General features: G+C 31.9%; 1 protein-coding gene across 4 annotated transcripts in view; it reads left to right on the top strand.

The window, feature by feature from the left end:
- The window catches only part of LOC143238779 (nephrin-like), a 175,024-nt gene that overhangs the window by 91,536 nt on the left and 62,991 nt on the right, over nt 1-20,497 (top strand). For 2 of the 4 annotated variants that reach the window (XM_076479323.1, XM_076479320.1), the window contains exons 11-15: nt 40-70; nt 1,503-1,591; nt 2,787-2,929; nt 3,489-3,692; nt 8,275-10,056. In XM_076479323.1, the coding sequence (XP_076335438.1) occupies nt 40-70; nt 1,503-1,591; nt 2,787-2,929; nt 3,489-3,692; nt 8,275-8,322 (515 nt within the window). In that variant the 3' untranslated portion in view covers nt 8,323-10,056. Of the gene's footprint in view, nt 1-39; nt 71-1,502; nt 1,592-2,786; nt 2,930-3,488; nt 3,693-8,274; nt 10,057-20,497 lie in introns of those variants that run through there. The other 2 variants (XM_076479321.1, XM_076479322.1) reach the window with 2 other exon arrangements.

Below are 20,497 nucleotides of genomic sequence, written 5' to 3'. Positions count from 1 at the left end.
CAAATTTTGTGAATAATGGTTTACTATTTTGTTTTGCAGGAGTAACACTAGGTTCAAGTAATGACCAAAAGTAAGTAATTGGTTCCATCCTGAAATGCATTGTTAAATTTTATTCTTATTTTTTTCTCAGATATAGAAAAATCGAATACTTCATTTAAGTTTTTTCTAGTGAAATAACAATGTGTTCTATTTTTCACTTAGCAACATAAATGTTTGCTATATCTCATTTTACTACGAAGTAATTGTTGACTTATTAACGAAAAACCTGTGGTACTACTTTATACTTTCTAAATGAAATGGAAATGTGCATGAGTAAGAACTGGTTTCGAAAATATTTTAGTTTAGAATTAGAACGGAATAATAAAATGACGACATAAAATATTTTTTATCAGTCGTTTTGAAAGCTTTAATTATTTCACGTTGCTAAATAAAGAGTTTATTTTTAGTTATTTGTTCATAAGTTGCACTCTTTAATAAGTTCTGGTATATTTGGATTAATATTCATCGGTCAGTTTAATCAGGAGTCAAATAGTAACTACAGATAGTATTAAAATGGCTCATTAACCGACGTTGGAAATGTCAACACATAAATCAATGTTAAAACATTTTGGACGAAATTCTAGTATTTTTCTGTTGGCATCTTCTCTACTGAGCACGATAATAAATTCCATACCCAACTTGAAATGTATTCAAAATCCACTGTTTGTAGAATGTGCCTGGAGTTAAAACGCAGTCAAACTCGGTTTTGAAATTTAATATCTAACTTAAACAAGCTTACTGTTTGAGTTGCTTGTAAAAACATGTTCGGGTATTCCATTAACATTTCGTTAGACTTCAACTTTACTTACTTTCTCGTGAACAGTATACTATAAAATAGTGATCCTAGGAAAATTGTATTAACAACGATGTCTAACGTCAGATTTGTACAGAATGTTTTGTTTTTCATTTTAAAAAAAGGTATTTCTTGGAAATCATTAATATACTAAATAAACGTCGATATATGATCGATTTCTCCGAGATCTAAACTCCGATCTTCATGAAGTAAAAGAGCAAGAGTTATGTATCCAAAACTACTCATTACATTCATAGCATACATTTTGTTTATTAAGGAACCACCTGTAGAAAGCATAATTTGCCATGTCATTTCTGTGTATAACGTATAGTTGTCGACCAGTATGGATAATTTTGTTTTTAATTGTATATTATCGAAATTCGTATAGATTTTCTTCAACGCACAACCTTTCATTTAATTTTTTAACTCCAATGCACTTACTAAATCTCAATCACTTCAATTACGAATATAGTAGCGATATAAACCCACAAACATTACCTAGTTCTAAACCCATGTGTTGACTTCATAATAATGCACAATAAAAATGATTTATAACGCATTTTTACCAACAGAGATGTTATTTTTCTCATTTTAATTTGCGCTTCATTTAAGACATACATCTGAGCATGTTTAACAGTAATACCCCCAAAATAAATATATAAATTTCCAGGTCAAACGATCATTTGAAAACCATTGTTGACCAGACAGAGCCCGAAGAAACGTGCCCTGATTTGATTCCCTTCAGAAGTACAATTGGAAGTATGTATACTACTTTGAAACCCGAAAGTTATCTAATTGCTAAACTGTAATTTGCTAGTCTTTGAGTTTGCATACATTGTTTTCGACAAACTGAGCTTCGAAAATATGCTGTAGCTTTTCTTATTAATATTTCAAAATGATCATATTTTTATTCTATATTACATAAGTGAACAAATTCACTTATAATTGTTCAAACAGTATTATTTTGACAAGTATAAGAAATATTAGCAAATACAATAGTATAAAATGCTTTATGAAAAGGATAGTTGCTAGGAAAAACGAAAGACTTATATTAAGATTTATGCTTACAATTGCAATTAATGAATGGAATCTTCCGAATTTTCAAAGAAGTATGTAATTATTTTAGAGGATCATATCTTTATGCATGTAACAAATTTAATTTTCTGTGGGTATAGGTTAAAATTATTGAAGAACTCTGAATTTCAGTTACGGAGTGCAAGAACTGAATCCTTAGATTATCTTAAATAGTCCCCACACTTGTAAGAAATGCTGTTTTATATAAGAAATACAATCTCAACGTGGATAGTGGATGGTAGGATAATGTTGGTTCCATACATTCCCACTTGTCAGTAGTTTGAAATTACGGGCAATGACAGAAAGTCTTAGTAGCATTGCAATAAATATACAATTTTCTACTTACGTTCAGTGGTAATTAAGTATGTGTCATTGCTGACCGTATGATATTTCTGTGTTTCCTTTCAACTGTTGAATTAAAATTTATAGAACTTTGAGTTGTGATAAAACGATTCACTTTGGAAGACACACTACAGTTTTTGTTTCTTCAAGCAGGACAAATATTATTATATTGATTAATTTACAATTATATTAGATTATTCTCAAATGTTTAATTTGTAGTAAAAGCTGATCATGGAAATTTTTTAATGTCAGATGTTTTCTTGATATTTTTAACGTAACGATTGAAATGTTACTTTAATGTATTTAAAGAAAAAATAGATAAATATATATTACTTATTGCTATTATTTCCTTCTTTAGAGTAATGGATATTTATCAATATTAAACAAAGGCGTTATCGATATTTTTAGGTAGAAAAAGATTGCCTTGAGAAGTAATACATCATGTTATGGTTCATAATAATTAAAACCATACACATGCCGTAAATATATTTATTTGCGTTTTGAAATTTTATCTTTTGCACTTTTTCAATCGGAATAGGTACTGAATTTGATGATACTTTTATGAATCCATCTGTTATTATGACAGACATGGGAACCAACCAGATTTACGAGAATCTTAAAATTATCGGTAAACAAACCTATGGATATACGAAAACTCATCAAGAATTTATACCTCAAACGGTTAGTTATTTTATTATGCTTTTGTCTGTCTGTCTGTCTTTATATAACTGTAAAAATAACTTCTGAACATAGTGTCATGAAATACTTGCTTATGACATCGTAATGCGTTTTGAATATATTCAGATGAAGTTCTAATATTAAAAGTTGGACAAGAGATAAAGTGGCAAAAGATATTTAGAATAATGTGTTTTTGCCTTGGATTCAAGAACTGAAAATATTTTATGTAGAATCGAAACATTTTCGACTTGTTATGTTGATTGAAAATACATTTTTTCGTTCACAAACAACCGAAGCATATGTCGGTAAAAATTAAGGAAAAACAAGAGGTTTGACTTCATAATTTAAATAGTCAACATTTCTTCATTCGTGTATTTATTTCGTATTATATTACGTTTTGTAGAGGCAACTATTAAAAATTGATGTATTTTACAGTTGTACAAGTATCATTGTTTGCAATTAAATCACAAAGAACTGGTGTAGGAAATAATGTCTCTACTCGCACTTTTGATCTGTAGTAATAAGCTTCATGAGTTTTCTTGAAACTCTTTTAAAACTAAAGCAGGATAAACTCGTATACAATGAAGTGACCTTTCCCGAAAACAAAGCGTACGTACTGAAGAGAAATAATCAAACAGAATACGTGCAAGTTGACCGTCTGGTAAACAACAGTCTTCGATCCTGTCCAGACTTTGAGAATGCGGAAGGGTTAGATGGTTATTCTGTTGAGACGCCATTAATGGAAAGCCTTAAAAACGAAATAAAGGTGAGTATGCATGCCATTTATCACGCGCAAAATAAAAACGGCGATCACTCTAAAATAGTGACATATCAGGCATTTTAAGCCGCTTAAATGTCTTATATTGTTATATATGTTAGAACAGCATATTTATTAATCTCTATGTGTCTCTTTAATTACTGGATAAGAACCGTGGATAATAGAGATCGCCGTTATCATAAGCTGATGATAAAGGAATTACTGTCAGCCACATCATACTTATTTTATACATATATTAACCTATTAAAATAGATAATAACTAAATGATACCATACACTTTTTCTGATCAAATTTATTAATATCGCATAAAATTGAATAAAAATTAAAAATTGTTCTGTGGTTTTGTGTTGTTTAGTGTTTTCGAAGAATTTACTACAAAGAAGAAGCTCTAATTGTATGTGTAGAGACGATTATAATAGTATGTTTAAGGATCTTACACTATACGCTAATATTTAACACATTTAGTGAATACTTCGAATATTGCAATATCCAATGGACGTGTATAATATTTAATGTTTTTCTGCCCTGAGGAAAACATCTATATAAAAAAACAAAATAATTAAAAATTATTCAGTAGATAACTTATATTTTAGGTTTCTTTTCTTATTTATTCAAACTTGAAGCTTGCGATAACTAAATAAATATTTCTCAGTAATTCAGTGTTACACCGTCATGAAATAACATAGTAGCGCGTTAAAAAATAAATAAAAAAGTCATCAGAATGAACTGGAAATGTTTAGAATTATAGTAAAACAAGTTTAGACAGATTCATGTTTCCGGACTCACACCGCTAGAAATCGGGTTCCGATACCCATGGTGAGCACAGCACAGATAGCCCTTTGTCAAGCTTTGTGCTTAATTCTAAGCAATCAAATAATCAGTTTGACAAAGCCTACGTTAACCCGTAACATTGCATATTCTTATGACTCAGGTAGTTAGCAAGCTGTTTAATTTAAAGTGAGGAGGATACAAATTAGACATATTTAATTAAGCCATTTTCGACGATTCTACTTTGTTATGTATTTATCGCTTTGTATAAAATGAGAATCTCTGATGTGACGGAAATTGGCATTGTTTGTGTTTTAATATTTAGAGTCTTTTTTTTATATTCAGAAACACTCATGTCAATACTCTACTTTCACCTACATAACTTTTCTCACAGGAGTACAATGGAATTATATAAACACCTTTTTGAGGTATTTTCTTGTTTTACGGGTGTGGGTCTATTTAATATTAAGTTATCTTTAATAATGTTCTAATATCCGTATGTGATTTTAAAATAATTCTTCCTTAATATTTTTAAAAAGGCTCAGACTTTGTCTTGTGGCCCATAAAGTGGTTTCATATTATAGTCGAAGGCCCTTTCTTTGTTTTCATGGAACAAGGTTTTTTTTTTTATTATAACATGGAAACATCTTAAACAGATACACAAAATGGCCACTAGAAACCTAATTTTTTCAGTACTGTTCAACATTATCATAAATAGGAATCTTCCACAGATGTCATGGTTGCAATATGTTGATGATTTTTTCTGTGGTCAAACGAAAGAAGTGATCTTGTAAACTTTTGGAAGAAATTTATCACCTACACCTCTGTCAAATTTAAAGTTGAATGAGGAAAACGTAATAATTTTAACATTGGTAGCCTGAATAACAATTTCTGTATAACAAAAACAAACGAATTATTTTAATTCCAATATCAATAGATTAAAACACTTATTGTTTCTTTGTTTTTAAGAGTCTATAGAATGTGCCACCTGGCAACACTTCAATATGATTTCAAGAACTCCGTTCTCCACAAATTATATTACGAATTGTCTTTTTAGATAGAGAGAGAGAGAGGAAAAAAAGAACAAATTTGATTAATGGTGACAAAGAAAAGGCAGCTAACAATAATATAAAGCCATTATCCATTGGCCACGGAATAAAAATGAAGGCTTTTCAAATAAATATAAAATAATAATAATTGCAGAATTCCATACAGGTGTTCTAACACTGTTAAAAGTAACCTAACGTCTAATAGAGTAACGCACTAAAATAAGAAGCAAGACCTTTATATAACACAATACCAATGATTCAAGAGAAAAAAAATGTAAGTACAAGTGGATAATGTGTTAAAACGAGAGTTTCTTAGCATAAATAAAGACAGTAAGTATGAGATAAAAAATAATGCCATTTTTCTTCATTGTAGCTATCAAACTGATTGCAAAGCCAAAAAAGAATTTAATACAAAATGTCGTCGAAAATTCTTAGTCAAAAGCTATTCTAATATCACTTTCTTCCAAAATTAATTCAAGCTAAAAAACTTTGATATTACCTGCATTATTTAGGGAATTTAGAGTTTCTGGTTCAACTAAGTGTCGTTGACAGTTTTTGTTGCTAAAAGACAACGTGAAATTGTAGAGCACATTCGAAACTGTCGATATTTTATAGTTTATAACGTTTAATATGTTTCTCACACACTTTTTACTGTGATATCATTGAAATATATCCCTAAAATAACTGTTACTTTTAAGTGATAATTTATGAAGTTTGTTGAATTAAAAAGATAAAACATTGAATATGGCAAGAAATGCTTTCTGTTTTCCGTTTTTTTTGTTTGTTTGAATGTCTTAACCTTCATTTAACGTTCATCACATGATGTCTTATGCTTTAAATAAAAAGCTAAGTTACCTATTGATGTTTTTAAACTTCAAAAGTCAGATAAACATTGTACAAAAATAACGCTGTGTATAAGATACAGTTTCGATTATCATGAACAAGTCTAGATTTTCTATTAATAAGCAAAAATACATTTTCACGTGATACTACATTTAACCTACGTTGTTAATTTGCTGTAAACAAGCTCTACTTGGATTATTTTATATTTCTTGGTAAAAAATCATTTGCTTCACTATATTTTATATAGTTACACTATATTTACTTCTGGAGAAGATTTTACTACATTAAAGCTCTGAAGCTGGTGGCATAGAATTGGTCTTTTTTGTCATGTGGTATTGATCTAACCAGAGCTAATCCAGTTCCAGCAGCCAATATACTATTGACTTTGTGAAATACGTATCTAGCTGAAAGTTAAATACAGACGGAAAGGATCGTCAAATATTGCTCAACATACCCATACTTAATTGCCCATAGTACGTATGACATGTCCAGTTGTAGTATCTTTTACACAATACATCTCTTCTTAATTCCCATCAGAAAATAAGTTTCACATGTAGTCAAGATATTAAAACTGAAATTATTAATATACGATTGACTACACATATTTCTTCCTCTTACAGAAATCACAATAATATTTAGAAAACGTATTCAATATAATTTATAATAGTGATTAGCCCTTTTTTATAAATAATATTAGCATTGACTTTCCAGAAAATATTTCTTTGTTTGTTTATTGTTGTTCTTCAAAATGACTTTCGACGAAATCTTTAATAATTAAATAGAAAATATTTGACTATTATTGTGTATTATTTATTATAGTTTGGAACTAAGCTGAAACATACTACCCAAAATTTCTAACCAAGAAGAGTTTCATATTATATACCATTTATGCATCGATCGAGTGTTTAATATACCGTTTAAGCAGTGGAAACTAATGCATAACAAAAAGGACTGATGTTGTTGTTTTAAATTAAGTACAAAGCTACACAAATGGCTATCTGTGCTCTGTCCACCATAGGTATCGAAACCCGGTTTTTAGCTTTGTCAGTCGGCAGACATGTCGCTGTGTTATTGGGGAGGAACAAAAATGGAGATTCCTGAAGTCATTAAGAGACTGTGATTACAATAATACCAATAATTGGTAATAATAACCTTGGCTGTGGTTTCGCTGTCATGTCAGCTTCTTGAGGTTGTATTTATAAAAATTCTGACTTGTGTTTGGTAAGTCATGTCTAAGTTGGGTAGCTTTAGCAGGTGGTCACTACTATGGCTAAATTTAAATATGTTGATCTCATTTAGGGTCTGTGATCTTTCTGCACCCTCCAACATGTTATCTCTTGACTTTGCCACTGGTAATGATTCCTCATACAGGAAACCAGTCTCTGGGACAACATTTAATAATTGAGCGACAAGATGAATAAGTTCCACATTTTCAAGTACCTCATTGCTGATGATAAATTTATCATTACTTAAACAATCTACGCTTCGTATTTGAGACATTACACTAATGGGGAAGACAGTTTCTAATCAAACATTGTCATATGTTCACTAAATGTTACGGATAGTTTAATATGCTTTTCAAATTTGTTTATATTAAAAATCTACTTCCCGCACCTCTTTTTAAAAAAATAGCACATTTCATGGTGGCAGGTGCAAGGATTAAATGAAAATCATTTGGAATCACAGAGAGGTATTGAGGTCTTCAATTGAAAAGTTACTGATTTGCTCTTCAGGGAAAAAGCTGATCTTAAACTGAAATTGAATAGTAACTTTGTATTGTTTCTGTGTGTGTATGCGAAGTGAGTTCAAATATTTTTATTTAATAATCTCATTCAGGTAATACCGGTATCGCTAAGTTATGTAGAAAAATCATTATACTAGTTTATAACAAATATTCTTATTTTTTTAAGTGGGAAAAAACGGAACGGAAGAGACCTGTTATTTCAACAGCTGTCTAATAAAGTCATATTATAGGATATTAACCATAGAAAAATTCAAAAAAGGAAGATCTGGAAATTTTCTGTGAACTACTAAAGAAACACAATCGAAGTATATCGTTCTGGAAGTGATTTCGTTTATGTGAAGTCAGTAAACATGTTATTGTTGGAACATTCTCTCTCTCTCTCTTTCTATTTCTCTTTTTTTAAAACTTGAAAACTGAAATTTTAATGCCTTTGAAGTATAAACACAAAACAATGAAATGTATCGGATAAATATGTGAAATAAATAATTTATTTGGAAAAGCGTGTACTATAGGGATCATAACCAGTTTGCTTGTGCGTTGTTACATTTATTGATCTCTTTAAAACTTTGCAGAATATTATTCTTTGCCAAAGACTGAAAAACGTATTGACCGTGGTGTATTATATTTATTTAATTTTAGCTGTGCTGATTAAAATTTGTACATTACTCTCCCAAAATAAAACAACTCGTATGTCTTATTAAATTAGATGTTCTAAAAATTATAATTAAATTGAAACTCTTGATGAGAAAAAACCCACTTGAGGTAAAAATGTATTCTCAAGATGACTGGTATTGGTATTAAAATTTCAATTAGAACAAAGTACAGAACAACGTTTCAACCTTCTTAGGTCATCTTCCGGTTGACAAAATTGCAAACTCTCTTGAAGCAAAACACAACTGGTTGTTAGAGGGAATTTCTCAACCATATGCTTTTAAAATAGATTACATATTATCTAATATGCCGTTCAATAAGGCTAATATCAAGTTAAGTAAAAATAAAACTGAAGCTTGACAAAATCGTAATCATATAATAACAATTCAGTAAAAAAATAAAGTTGATAGATTACCAAGACACAAAGAATTCAAATAAGACATTCAATTTAAAGAACAAAAACAATAAACCTAAATGAGGATATCTCATAATAACAGAAACAAAACTGAAAATTGAAAACCTTTGTATTTATTTATCTTATTGTATGATTCTATTCAAAAATTCCCATCAGATAAGACTAGGCAAACCTAGCAGAAAGTTTTGAGGATATTTACGTGTTTATCCATAAATAGAAAATGTTATTTAGTTTCGTAAATTCTTTCTATAAGTTATTCAACTGTTACTACAGCGTAACACAACACAATGTAGCAGAAACTAAGACGTGTTTTTTTGTTTTTTTTACATTAACGTTTTGTTTAAATGTCAAAATTTCATTACAGTAGGCACAAATAATTCCTACAATTTGCTGGTTGGACAGCGGTAAGCTTCTGGACTTATGACGGTATTTGCTAAGCTTTAATTTTATTTTTCACTTAAGCTTAATTTTAGAATTAATATTAGTAAATAGTACCTTTCCACATGGATATTTATTATGTTTAATAATATATTGCTAAAACTTTCTCTTTTCATTAAAACAGTTTGCTCTTCTTACTGTTCAGCCAAATATCTGTGTCTTGAACAACTTGTTGGTCAAAATGTTGGCCATAACCTGTTTAATTTTCAAGTTCACTTCTTACTGATGAGTGTTTTTCAACTGATTAAAAAACGAATTTTCACTTAAACTGGATTCAATTGTTATTACAAAATAAAAGTAGGAGATTTATTGTTTGTGGTGACAACAATTGCATAGTTAAATACACTTATAAAATCCAATGTTGAATTATTCTGAGCCACAGTTGGTGAGTGTTAAGCTATGATTGAATGTTTTATTTTTTCGAATGTTATACATGTGTTTTTAATAAAACACATTTTATTTTTTTCTTATGGTGATAAATTCGTTAAGAATTGAAGTCTTTTGAAGAACAATCTATTGTTTGTTCCTTATATGATGGTAATGCTGTTTAATGTTGATTCTGAAAATAAAATCTAATTAAATGTTTAAGAATGTGATTTCTAAAACAGAATTATATTATAACAGATATGTATGAATAAAGAATGTTTATCATTTTTCTAATATTAGAAGAAAAAACGTTTTATATTTATATTTGTAATCTTAGAATTTTGGCTTGTACATACTTCTACAGTATGTTCAAATACACTTCTTGGTAAATCTTCACAGACTGAAACCGTGCGGAAAATAATCCTCCCAAAAATGAACTACAAACAACTGTTTATCAAAGGAACATTTCTACATATTCAATTATCTGACTCTGCTATTTATTAATTGTTGTAACGAAGAACAAAAGAATATAAATACAGCTTTTTGTAAAACAATGCTTATAAATGTTTGACTAGAGTTTTAAAAAAAGATCTTACCCACATTGAGAAACATTAATAGATTGCACTAACATATGTATTATAAAACATCAAGAATAATGTATTTTAGCATCATCTGTTGGGTTGAAAATATATTTAACTTGTTTGATACAGACAATTATTTATTTGGTTTATTTTTGAATTTCGCTCAAAGCTACCTCAGGGCTAACTGCACTAGCCGTCCCTAATTTAGCAGGATAAGACTAAAGGGAAGGAAGCTAGTCGTCATCACTCATCGCCAACTCTTGGGCTATTCTTTTATCAACGAATAGAGAGATTGACCGTCACATTGTAACGCCCCCACGGCTGAAAGGGTAAACATGTTTGGTGTGACGAAGATTCGAACCCGCGACCCTTGCATTACAAGTCGAGTGCCTTAACCACCTGGCAATGTCGGGCCCACAGACTATTACTGGTGTTTGTATGTATTATGATGTTAACCCTATTTTAATCTATAACGATTTTTGTACTTTTCCCAATATTCAAAAACTTACTGTAAATATGATAACTAATATTTGAAACATAAATATAAACAAATTAGCAAGAAATCCAGATTTAATCAGAGAATTTCCCATAATATTTAAGCAATATAATATCTGTGATACCAAGTCTCTGTAATTAAATATAAAAAAAATAATTGTTTGTGTTTTGAATTTCGCGCAAAGCTACTCGAGGGCTATCTGCGCTAGCCGTCCTTAATTTAGCAGTGTAAGACTAGAGGGAAAGCAGCTAGTCATCACCACCCACAGACAACTCTTGGGCTACTCTTTTACCAACGAATAATGCGATTGATCGTCACATTATAACGCCCCACGGCTGAAATGACGAGCATGTTTAGCGCAACGGGGATTCAAACCCGCGCCCCTCGGATTACGAGTCGCACACCTTAACCCACCTGGCCATGCCGGACAGAAGTAGTTTAAATCCTAACTTAAATATTTTCTATGATGAATTAAGATTTAAACAAAGTAATAAAAATCCCTACTTGGTGGAATTTGAATATGAAATATCCGCTTAAAATTAACTATTAAGTGAATTTAAACATTATAAACAAAGACATATAAATGTACATATAAGATGGTGTCGTTCTGTTCAGAACAAGATCACTATGCTGCATATTATACGGTTTTAATACTAAGCTAGATTCTTCGATGTTTCATACAGATAATATTTCATGTTATAATTGTATGTTTGTTGTTTATTGTTTGTAATTGATCACAAAACTGCTCAATGAACTATCTGTGCTTTGCCACCACGGGTATCAAAACCTGCAGTCTAGCGTTGTTAGTTCGCATACATGCCTTTGTGCCACCAAGGGGGCATTTTTGTTGTTTATCCCAAAGCTACAAAGAAGGGTTATTTGTATTATGAACTACCCTTGATATCGAATCCCGAATTGTTGCGTTATAAGCCATTAGACTTACTTCTGAACCATTGTGGAGGACGACTAAGTTACGACTGAATGTTTTAATTTTGTCAGATATTATACGAAGACATTAATATAGTGCATGTTTGTTTCATCCTATACATAAATAAGGGTTCATTAACAACTAGTTTTTAAAAGACAGTCTCTTAAATCGTAGTCTTTTCTCAACAGACAATTCAAATTATTGTTAGGGTGTCCGCTTACGTATTATAATTTTAAATAACGTGAAACTGAGTTAAGTGATAATTTAAAATTATAAATTAATTAAATGTTGTTATACATCTGATTCATGATGTTAGCCAAGAAAACACTCAGTTTTCTTTTTAATACAAATATATTGTAATATAAAAATGATAACACACTTTACAATAACGGTTTCTTAAGATAATGTTCTGTATACAAAAGTTTTATAAACTTAAAACAATAGTGAGTTTTTCGTGATGACAATAAACCCACTTGAAGTAAAAATATCAGGCTGGCTGGTATGGATGGATATTACACTTACTAAGAAAGCAGAGAACAACGTTTCGACCTTCTTAAGTCATCTTCAGGTTAACCTGAATGGCGAGTCTTCTTTTTAGTCTGGAACTTGACGTCTTATCGAGGGATCACGATGAGCGAGTTAATTTCAAGCCGATGTAGATACAATTCACTGAACAGCTAGTTCTGTGTAATTCATTGATTAAACATTAAGTTTTTCATCGCTGAAACTATATAACGTCTTTGTAAAAATACTAATTTCCGATGTGAATCTGTTGAAATTTAACGGTTTGTAACGTTCGAAACATATAAATGTTCCTGGTCAAACATCTGAAGTTCCCATTTAATAAGCGTTAATCACAGTTGTAGTTTCAGAGGATTGATTATAGTATGATAACCACAACAAGCTAATAATATATATTGTCTCTTAGCAGGTTGTGTTGGTTACACTTGTGGGAAAGATGAGTTTATATAAATTTATGCCTCCTCAACAATACTGGCGAAACGTTCGTGTTTACGTACACACACACTGTTGATTCTCACACTCGAGAATCTTCTACAGTCTTACTAAATGGGTGGGAATTTCGCAGTACAGATTTAAAAGTATAAATTACGTACATTCTAAATATAAATTTAACTTAAGCAAATGTCGATATAATAGATATATACTAGTAAATCCGTCATACAGGTTGTTCGGAAAGTCACTTTGCAGTTTTGTAATCATATGACCGTTCAGTCTATTTCAAGCCAGCAACTGATAGCAGTGTTTAGAAACAAAATACGAACGATCCAAACCTGTATTGATGCCAACGGGGGTCACTTTCAACATTGTTTATAATTGTTATTTATATTTACCTCCTGTATTCTATATTGAAACATGTATGTTAATAAATATATAAGTGCACAGTGACTTTCCGAACACCCTGTAGTTCTGATATTAAGCATCTATGAATTAGATTTGTAAATCTTATAACTCAAGAAAATTCTTTAAGATGAAAAATGTTTCAGAACCTCAAACCTTAAGAAGAATCGAATGATTTGTATACCCGTTTCTTTTTCAGAATCGTCTTGAACCATGAAAAGCAGTTTCTAACAGATTATAATATAGTAACTGCATAAAAATGAGTTAAACATCAAACATGAAAGCAAATTTAATGAGCACTATGTTTTGAAATAAAAAGTTGAAACGTACAGCTACAACTGTGTAAAATGAAATATAAGTTCACAATTTGTTTATCTGATATTCACGACAAAAAAAGTTTCTTTCAAGTTTCTTGTGGAGTAATAGTGCAATGTATTTAGGTGCAAAAAAGGTATAAATCAGCATATTACACTATGTAACACAAATTTTGTTCCTGGATAGTATGTGTTATTTCGTAATTGCTTATGTTGTAAAAGTACAGAAAATGGCCATTATCCTTTCAAAGTTTGCTTTTGTGACCTGGATAATGAAATTTAGAAATTAACCTATTTTCTATGTAAAACGGGTAAATTTGCAGATTTTCCTTTACATAAAGTCTGAATAAAACAACATATGAATCAAGATTTACATCCATTTATACTAAAATTATACAAAATTGAACAAAAATGTTTAGAAGTGAGTAGTTTTTCGAGATTTCCGATTTTAATGTAAATCACTTTCACGTATCAGTCCCCAAATATAGCCTCCCACCATGTTGTCGTTATATGTTACTTGTTATCGGCGTTCAAAATTCAGCATATTTTGGTAGAAGCGCTCGTCTTGCTCCTCTGAGTATGCTCCCATGTTCTCCTTGAATTTATCAAGATGAACGTCAAAGATATGGACTTTCAGGGATATCCTGCAGCCCATTGCCGTAGTTCTTTACCAGATCCTCAACCAGTTCCACATACTTTTTGGCCTTGTGACTGCCTAAGAAGCCCCGAACCACTGCAACAAAGCTGCTCTAAGCATTTTTTACTTTCTACCAAGCTTCTTGTGGAATTATGTGTACTCCAGGATCATCTTTATTTGTGGTTCGACAAAAACATTAACTTTGACCTTTGCCTCAGACAGCTTAAGGAAGAAGTCTCGAAGGTACTTGAAGGCTGCAGTCTCTTTCCTGTGAAATTATTTCGTAAGACCCAATTTTATGTGCAATAGTGGGAACAATACCTTCTGGAGGTCCACTAGTGGCTCACACTTGATATTATGCCTTCTCATAGAGAACTCGGTCCATTGTGGCCAGTGTTTCCTTTTGTAGTGTTCTGCGGTGTTCCTGCTGTCCCAAAGGCAAAGATAACAGGAAAACTTGGTAAAGCCTCCTTGAAAACCCATCAGGAATGCTACCATTTTGAAGTCTTCAATAACTTTCCAGCCATACTCATCATTCCTCAAGGCTTCTAGCAAGGTATTGACGCTATTGTATTCTTCTTTGAGGTGCACTGAATGATATTTAAATTTTAAAATGTCTAAATTTTGTATAATATAAAATCTTACCATTCAAGCAAGAAAAATCCTCCGTCTTATCTTCTAGTTTTTTGCAATTCTCCCAGGTAAAATGAGGTGCCCAGGGTTTGTCTTGATCCCCAACAGTCATGCCGAAATATGCCTTGTAGGCTTCACACATTTGAGCAGATGCTGTCACGGAGTACCTTCTCGCTCTTGCCTTGATAAATTGGCTAAATACACAGCAGAATGGGTCTGGAGAATGCTTGCAACTTCTTGATGCCATATCTGATAAAATCAGATAGGTCTATATGTTCACTTAGGCAGCTATAACTAAACTGAAGTGGTGAGTGGTGAGTCCCTGTATATATATTACCAGGGAAAGTTCTAGAAAATTCTTGTAAGTTCAAGAATATTCTGTATCAGATACTCAGCACTGAATCTACCTGGAATGTTTTGAAAATAGGTAAATTTGAAAATTTCATTACCCAGATCACAAAAGCAAAGTTTGAAGAGAAAAATAGGTTTTTTTCATTTACTTTAGGCATAACCAATTGGGAAATAATACTTTCTGCCCAGGAACAAGAAAAAGTAAAAATTTTGTTACATTGTGTTATTTGTATAAATTTTCCAAGCAAGTGTTGTATACCTAGCTCATTGTCGAAAACAAATAAAACCTCCATCCAAAATTATGATATGCCTAGCTTTGAACAAGGGTATGCTATACAACTCTCAGCTGTCCATGGAATATTATGGATAGAAGTTAAATTTAATAGATGACCTGCATTCTGACGTATAAGGGGATCATTATTTGTTTTTATTCCTATTATAATCAATCAAAATAATATGATAAACAATACAGAGCAGAGAACATAAGAGTTGCAGGAAAATATTTTCTTCATTTCGGTGGAACTTTAAACTAAAATAAAGATAATTGTTGTAACTCAGCATTTCAAATACTGGTTCCATGTCATTAAATCTTGAAAACTCGAAGTAAAAGGTATTATTTCTCAGGCGAATGAAAACAAGTTTCAGATTTAACGGAAGTTCGACACGTGAAAATAATACAACTTTTATGGTTAATGTATTTTGTAAAATTACATTGTGTGTTTTATTTATTTTTCCCTGTAAATTTTTTGGTAACTGAGAATTACAAATGATTCCTAAAGGTTTTAATACGTGATATCATATGTATAAAAACTCTTGAGCCATAAAAAATGTTTAGCTAGAGGATATATTATAAAATGGAAATAATTAGAATTCCTTTTGAAAATGAAAGCTACAGTAGGTAGCACAACTCAATCAAATTCTTATAACTTTATTGACATAATGAGACGTAAATGTAGAAAGAAATGTAAATGATAATTGTAATCATGTGAAAATTATGTTGTTCGAATAAGTAATTTCAAAGTAACTTGAGTAATGTACAAAACTTAATTAACATCACGTTTTATGTAAGTTTAATATGAACGAAAGCATAAACTAATAACATGTTTAGCTTAAAAAGCTGTGTGCGCGTATGAAGCTATCACCAAATTAACTGCAAGATTAACGAGTGAGATCATCTAATAATCAATAAGCAAAAAAATATTGAAACAATTTGTCAAAAAAGAAAATACACGAAAGAAACACTTCGTAACGAACTACAATCTATTTAAGAACTAGTTGGAAAAAATAGCACCAATTAAATAACTAGTTCGTGAACAAGTAAAGCATATCAAGTAATCTTTATTAAGCAAGTAAAGTTCACAGTAAATAAAAAAATATCAAGTAAAAGAAAAAGAACATAAATAACTAGTTTACTAGATATTAATATCCATTATCAAAATCAGCTTGGCAGTAAGTAAAATGGGACCGGCATGGCCAAGCGTATCAAGGCGTTCGACTCGTAATCCGAGCGTCGTGAGTTCGAATCCCGTTCACATTAAACATGCTCGCCCTCCCAGCCGTGGTGGGCGTTATAATGTGACGGTCAATCCAACTATTCGTTGGTAAAAGAGTAGCCCAAGAGTTTGCGGTTGGTGGTGATGACTAGCTGTCTTCCTTCTAGTCTTACACTGCTAAATTAGGGACGGCTAGCGCAGATAGCCCTCGAGTAGCTTTGCGCAAAATTCAAAAACAAAAAAACAAACAAACAGTAAATAAAATCCTCTAGAGAAATATATCTCTACCGAGTATGTGCATTAAAGGACTACATCATTAACAAGCTAGTAAAACCTACTATTTAACCGATTCGTTTGATGGGTGTCATGGGGTAGGAAATTATCTATTTTTATATTTCAAATAGTGCTGATGCACGGATCTAAGGTGTCTATATACTTTTCCGTTGATATGTATATGTCATTGTTATTGAATTTAAGTGCTAGGTTTTTACAAGAAAGTCACTTTTGAAAAATTAAGAAAACTTGAATGGAAAAATCACGATCAATGAAGGAAAGAAAATACTTTTATCGAAACTGTGATATGAGAATTTTGGACAGATTTATGAACCCTGTATATTGAAAACGGAAGATAAATGGAACAAGTTGTTGAAGGAGATTTTTGAAGAGATAGCTTTCTATTTTGCTTCTCAATTCAGGAAATGACAGATTATACGGTTTTTATATTTTACCTGTGGATCAATCATATCATTCGTTTCCATTACACCTATCATAACTTAAACTACATAATTTAAGGCGATTGACAACGTAGAACTGACGTATTTTCGTATGTATATAGTTTGAAATTATATAAGTAGTATAACTAAAACAAAAGTAGAAGAATCGATATGATAATTTATCAACCCAAGCAGTCCTTCAGAGAATTAGTATTTTAATAAATATATAAGGTATAGCTAGCTAAGTATTGTAATATTATGCCTACCATGTTATATTGTACTTTCGCCTTTTGTATTTCCTGTATTACAATGTATTAAAAATAAGGGTCAGTCGTGCTCTAACAGATAACGAGTAGAACAAGAAAAAAAATTCGCTTCACCTTTTGGAGCCGTAGTTGTAGTATAAGGGTGATGTTCCAATCCCATAATTTAGTCACGTAAGCGTAACCCAAAATCGTAGGTGGGCGCTCCTGACTAGAGCTGCCTTCCTTCTAGACCATCAATTCAAACTTTGAGACAGATATTGCAGATTACATTGTTAGGAAACTGGGTTTAGACACTCGTTGTGGACTGAGCACAGATAGCTCATTGTGTAGCTTTGTGCTTAATTGAACTCAGTCAATTACTCAGGTTACATTTAACAACTTTGCACAAATATCTGAATATAACCTAAAACTCGAGAGTAAATTTATCTATAGTTTACCTTATCGTCTTACCTTACACGAACTACTTATATTTCCATCATAAGCTTCGTCTGCAATATACGTCATTTCCTTATTCTAGCACTCACGTCTTTTGCGACAATTGCCAAGATAGTGCACAGTTTGCACATAGCGCACTGCCTTATTACAGATCCATGTCAGAAGCACTAATGACGACCTAAGTAATTTGAATGCAGTTGCTAAACGTAGCATTTATTTTAAGTTGTAATTTTTATAAGTTAAATGAAGTTTACCTAAGCTCACAGTTAAAGCGGCGCGAAAAAGAATAAATTGATTTTTTCTATAGCTGTAAAAACCCTATGTTCGATACCTGTTTCATTTAGAAATAGCACTTATAACAAAACAGGATACATTATAGCATTTTTACATTTTTATGCCTTTTTCTCTTAAATGTTGAAAAACACAAGCACAATTAAAAAGTCAGCCTTCCCCTTTCTCACTTCATTTTAATTACGGAATAACTCATTTACTATTTCTGATACTTGAAAGAACATACTATGAGATATCAGAGTTAGGCATGACCTTTTAGTGAGGGCATTCGATGCGCAATCTGCAGGACGTGAATTCCAATTTCGTCATTGTAAATACTCGCTTCTTCAACGGGCCCGGCATGGCCAAACGCGTAAGGCGCGCGACTCGTAATCCGAGGGTCGCGGGTTCGCGCCCGCGTCGCGCTAAACATACTCGTTTCCCCAGCCGTGGGGGCGTTATAATGTGACGGTCAATCCCACTATTCGTTGGTAAAAGAGTAGCCCAAGAGTTGGCGGTGGGTGGTGATGACTAGCTGCCTTCCCTCTAGCCTTACACTGCTAAATTAGGGACGGCTAGCACAGATAGCCCTCGAGTAGCTTTGTGCGAAATTCAAAAAAACAAAACAAAAACATACAAACGCTTCTTATAAAGTTTTGTGTGTTCCATCTCAATTTTGTTCGGAGAAAGTGTAGCCTAAGAACTGGCAATAGATATGGTTGACTAGCTGCCTTCCTTCTGATCTTAAACTTATAAATTAAGGAAAGTTGTTGCTAGTATCCCTTGATTAGCTTCGCGCGAAATTAAAAAAAAAAAAAAAAAAATAAAGTATCAAAAAAGATATTCTTTCATATGCTGCATTTTTATTAAAAAGTCACTTTTTACTAAATTTTATTGAATAAAGTAAAACCACCTACATATATCTAAGTGCGCAATTATACGTCACTTAGCTGAGAAAAACATTAATTCCATTGTCTTATTCATATCCTACTAGCAGGACATTTATTTCTATTGTATATTTGTTTGTATTTATAGACTTTAAACGTAAGTTATTAAACGATACTTAAATTAGAAATACTACTTGAATCAATGCTATTACGTTTGTTTTAGCTACTCAATAAATTATCTGCATTACGTTTCGCAAGAGATGGGATTGAACTTAGGAGTTTGACACTTTGGTTCGTGAAGTTTACTGCTATAATATCGTAATTTTGTGTTCATTGAAGACGGTAGCAGCGTAGGTTAATTTTTTTTTTAATAATAAATGTTTTAGATTTAATCGTAAAATTATGCACACGTATACCGATGCGTACACACTAGCGTGTTGTACAGTTTTCACCTAGAAGTTTTTTTCTTTCTGATTCTTAATTTTCGATACTGCAGAAAAGTTTTCAGAAAGGGCATATAATAATCCTAAAAAGTTTCACTGATACTAAGAACTATCTTATGGTACTCTAATAAGTTTGACGGGCCCGGCATGGCCAAGCGTGTTAAGGCGTGCGACTCGTAATCTGAGGGTCGCGGGTTCGCATCCCGGTCGCACCAAACATGCTCGCCCTTTCAGCCATGGGGGCGTTATAATGTGACGGTCAATCGCACTATTCGTTGGTTAAAGAGTATTCCAAGAGTTGGCGGCGGGTGGTGATGACTAGCTGCCTTCCCTCTAGTGTTACACTGCAAAATTAGGGACGGCTAGCACAGATAGCCCTCGAGTAGCTTTGTGCGAAATTCCAAAACAAACAGAAACAAACAAGAAGTTTGACGGTTCTTTAATTGTCATGTATAGACAAATATGTCTAATTACAGTTATTATCCATCGTGCATGATATAGTCTATCAGGGCTCTTCCTCAATAATCCAGTGGGCATTACTACCTAGTTGCAATGACCTAGACCATCTCCAGAAAGTAAAACTGGTCTGTACTTAAATCTGTGATATCAACTGATAGTGAATGAAGTTTGTGAAACACAAGACGTTACAGGAAAATTTTCACAAACTTCCAAACTATTACCATAGGACGTGAATACTTGTAAGATCTTTTAGT

This window comes from Tachypleus tridentatus, chromosome 13 (genome assembly GCF_004210375.1).
Source record: "Tachypleus tridentatus isolate NWPU-2018 chromosome 13, ASM421037v1, whole genome shotgun sequence".
Classification (NCBI taxonomy): domain Eukaryota; kingdom Metazoa; phylum Arthropoda; class Merostomata; order Xiphosura; family Limulidae; genus Tachypleus; species Tachypleus tridentatus.
The sequence above is the reverse complement of the archived record's forward strand: the minus strand, read 5'-3'. Positions and strand labels throughout refer to the sequence as shown.